Raw genomic sequence first — 4,144 nt, forward strand, 5'->3', positions numbered from 1 at the left:
TTTCGGTCGACGACAATGTTCGGGTACATTCGGCTATTGTTTACATAATGTGCATGACGTCAGGAGACGGCGACTTGCATTGGAGAAAAGATGGCAGAAGCGGATGATGAAGTGGATTCTGAATCCAATGGCGGTAGAATCAAGGAGAATTTGAGCATTGTCCAAACGAATGGAAAACGGAGCAAAGAATGAGAATGACCCTTCGTATCTAGTAGGAGTACGGGTTGTTAATGAGGAGCAGCTGAACAGAGTACCGATCTTGAATAAACCATTTGAGAAATCCAAACTGGTGGAGAGAGCGCTGGGTAAAGTGAAGGCTGTGAGGATCACGAGAGGCGGCCATGTTTACATTTTTGGTGCTTCAGCGAATCAGAAGGAACGTGCGTTACGTCTTAACCGATTTCATAAGTTTGAAGTGTCGTGTGTATCTCTTAGGAACAGGGAACCCCTCAAGGGGGTTATATCTGGCGTCTCGTGGGAAGTCGATTTTGAAGAGATGAAAAATATTCCTGGAGTGATTGATGCACGTCGGATGAATCGTGTAGTGAATGGTGTTAAAGTGAAGTCTATCGGTTCTTTTGTTTTTTGGATATGGAGTCTCTCCCTACTCAAGTGTTTTGGGGTATATAAACTACAGAGTTAGAGCATTTATCCCAAGACCAATGCAGTGTGACCATTTGTAAAGCTTTTGGTCATGTTCCAAGTGTTTGCAGAAGGGAGAAGCCGAGATGTCCAAGTTGTGGAAAATATCATATGTGTTATAAAAGTGATAAATGTGAAATGTTTCAATTGTGGTGGGAACCATGAAGCCACGTCTTTCGAATGCCCCACAAGATTGAAAGAGAATGATGTGGCCAAAGTCAGGGCTGTCCAGAGTATTTCATATGCAGCAGCTGTTAAAAGGGTTGAGGGTTTGAATGGTGCACCCGAAGAGTCCATGGTGGTGGATAGGCCTTCACTGCAGGCTGCAGGGGTTGACTTTTATCAGCAGGATCCTGACATTTTAAAGGTTAAGAAGGTGGCCTTAATAGCTATGGTGATAAATGGCACTGCCAAGGTGGAGAGAAAGTCCAGGAAGATATAAATCATAGTGGATGCGGCGGAGCGGTTCCTGGGGCTGAAAGACTTCTCGGCGAAGGAGTTACATGGAATATTGTCACAAGCTGTACCACCCTCTCAGGCCCTACAGCCTGAGAAGGGAGATATGCCGACTTGAAAGAAGGAAGACGTGGGAGTTTTGTTTTGTCAATGTACTATTTTTATTTGGTTGGATTAAGTTAGTTTCGCTATTATGTATGGATTTTCCTTTTACCTTGTTTTGGTTTCAACCCGTCCAGTTACGGTGGAGCATGTATTACTACAGTGTGGGCAGTATCAGAGAGAAAGTATGATATCTACTATGAGGGAGAAGGGGATACAGGAAATTAGTTTAAAGAGTATATTGAGTAGAACGTCATTAGATATAGTCTCAAATGTTTCATATTTTTTAAGCGCAACGGGGCTGGCTGGTAGGATTTGGTTTATCCGTGTCTCTGGCCCACACTCCAGTACAGTATGGCGGTAATGCACCATTACGTTGGATGCCAACCGCGGATAAACACCACTGAAGAAGAACCCGTCCAGTTGGTGGTGGCAATACACGTTTTTGTAGTACGCCATAAAATCCACAGAAACAGGAGACAGAAAATACATACCGGAAATACAAGCAGACAGCCAGACCGGTGCCCCAACAAGTCTGGTTAATAATACTTTCCTGTGGACATTTTATCTCCACTTCCTATCGCCAAAAGGACCAACAGCACGGACAACCGGTGAAGTAAGTTTAAATATAATTGTATTCAACATTCTGGCTTTTAGAGACTCATGCGTCTTTTTTAGGGCGACTTCTTTTCATTCTGATTGATGTAGTAGGCAACCCTTCTGGGGTTGGGACAAGATGGAGTGAGTGGTCGTATTAAACGGAGCTCCTGAACTTTAAATTGAATTCAAGCCCTAATTTCAGTTTGACGACGAACACAGTTAAATTTATGTTTCTTACTGTATATTTTTTTCTTTCAATTAGTTTGGTGGTTTACCAAACATCACTTTTCCACTCTTGTTATACTTCAAGCAAGTTCAGACAAGACTAGTCAGCAAGAAATCAGTGTTAGATGGAAGCTAGCAAAAATGTAGAGGGAGCTGTCGTAACCTTGGTGGATACTGTCAATAATATGGAAGATTTTCCAGAAGTAACGGTACCGAAGTCGGAAGAATTCGTCTTCGGTACAGGTGTCCAAATAACCCCTTCGAAATCCCCCAACCTGAAGAGACTACGAGAAAGTGACGCCGTGCAGACTCAACCACCACAGCCTATCACCAATGAAGCCATATTCGAGGCAATCCAGGATTTAAACAGGAAATTTGACGAACAAGCTATTCGGCTGAATGGCTTTTGAGAGGATTCATAAAAATACCCTCTCGATTGCAAACGTTTCCAAAACTACTGAGTTTAATGCAGCAGGCCAAAATTCCTTATTTTGTAGTTTTTTTCATTGAACTGTTACAATTTTATAAATCCCTCAAACTTGTGAAACTTAAAAAGTAGGAACAATTATTAGAAGTCATGTCTCTGAATGTCAGTTAATGTCTCATTGCCTTGTCACATAAATTAATTATTCTTATTTTTTGGGGGTGTGGGGGATGGGGTGTGGGGGTTCGCCTGGTGTTTTATTATTTTATTTTTTCATTGTATTCACAGGAATGTCCCTATATTGATGTGTATTATTGTTGCAATAAATAAAATAAAAACATTAGGCAACCCTTCTGGTATCTGACTGACTCCACCCATGTGAACATACTGTAAGCTATTCATACAGACTCCCTGTTGACAGATGCCTCCCTTTTCCCTGCCCTCCCTGTCGGCTCAGGTCACAGTGGCCAGTCATTGGCCAGACACACACCCCTCCCTCCTCCTTTTACTTGTTTGGCTGATGTGATGATCTCTTTCTTCCCTTCTTTCAGACTGTTCCAGGTGTGCTTAGTGGAATGTAACACAGCTTGCTGCTCTGCTTTCTCTGAACTCTGAATTTTCGTCTTGATACTGATCTTCAGCTGTTGCTTTTCCTTTTGTATCTAGGTAGGTTTTCCATTCACATTTCCATTTTAGTCATTTAGCAGACGCTCTTATCCAGAGTGACTTACAGTTAGTGAGTGCATACATTTTTCATACTGGCCCCCCGTGGGAAACGAACCCACAACCCTGGCGTTGCAAGCGCCATGCTCTACCAACTGAGCTACAGGGGACTACAGATGCCTTTTGTTTGTTCTGAACTATTTATGATACTTTTGTAGAGATTACCACAAAGTGAAATTCAGAAACTTGTTTTTATGTCATGGCAACAGTTTCAAGAGTTAAATGCATGTACATGGACTGTCAACCTCCAGTACTTATTCTGTTTTATACATATCTGTCATTTAAAATCATTTTTTTCTCCACCACCTAAAGGATCGGCAGCCTACAGACTAAGCCATGACCCAAAGCAGCATGTCCCGTGAGGAGGCCTACACTGCCCTGATGAGGGGGGTCAAGGAGCTGGACATCAGCGAGCCAAACGTACCAAGCGACTTAGTTCTGATCGGCGACCAAGCCTTCCCACTGGCCATGAACGCCCGTGGCCAGGTCCTGATGGCTGCTTCATTCTACGGCCGAGGCCGAGTGGTGGTGCTGGGCCACGAGGGCTACCTCACCGCCTTTCCTGCCCTGGTGGAGAATGCCCTGACCTGGTTGACAGACTCCTCCTGTGACAGCACTACCGTGGGCGTCCACCAGAGCTGTAAGGCCGTGGCCGACAACCTGAGCTACTCCAGCCTCAAACCCAAGGTGGGGGGCTTCTGCGAGGGCCTGGGAGTGTATGTGACTGATGCATACTGCGTGGGCCCAGAGGTGAATGAGCTGGTGGGCTTCCTGAAGGCAGGGGGCGGGCTGCTGATGGCTGGCCAGGCGTGGAGCTGGGCGGAGGAACACCCCAAACAGAACACCCTGCTTGGTTTCCCTGGGAACAAGGTGTCCAGCGTGGCTGGCATCTACTTCTCGGAGCACCTTGGGGAGCTGGGTACCCTCCCTGTGCCTCCACAGATCCCTTCCAGCTGGCTGACTGTGGCGTAA

At 45.2% G+C, this 4,144-nt stretch overlaps 1 protein-coding gene across 1 annotated transcript; it reads left to right on the forward strand.

The window, feature by feature from the left end:
* Positions 1-1,007: 1,007 nt before the first annotated feature.
* LOC311105752 (TRPM8 channel-associated factor homolog) lies at positions 1,008-4,144 on the forward strand (the record flags this gene model as incomplete). The annotated part of the gene is made up of 2 exons (XM_084147960.1): positions 1,008-1,816; positions 3,485-4,144. The coding sequence occupies exon 2, from the start codon at positions 3,509-3,511 to the stop codon at positions 4,142-4,144; it is 636 nt and encodes a 211-aa protein (XP_084004086.1). The 5' UTR covers positions 1,008-1,816; positions 3,485-3,508.

This window comes from Coregonus lavaretus (assembly GCF_964263955.1).
Source record: "Coregonus lavaretus genome assembly, chromosome: 30".
Classification (NCBI taxonomy): Eukaryota; Metazoa; Chordata; class Actinopteri; order Salmoniformes; family Salmonidae; genus Coregonus; species Coregonus lavaretus.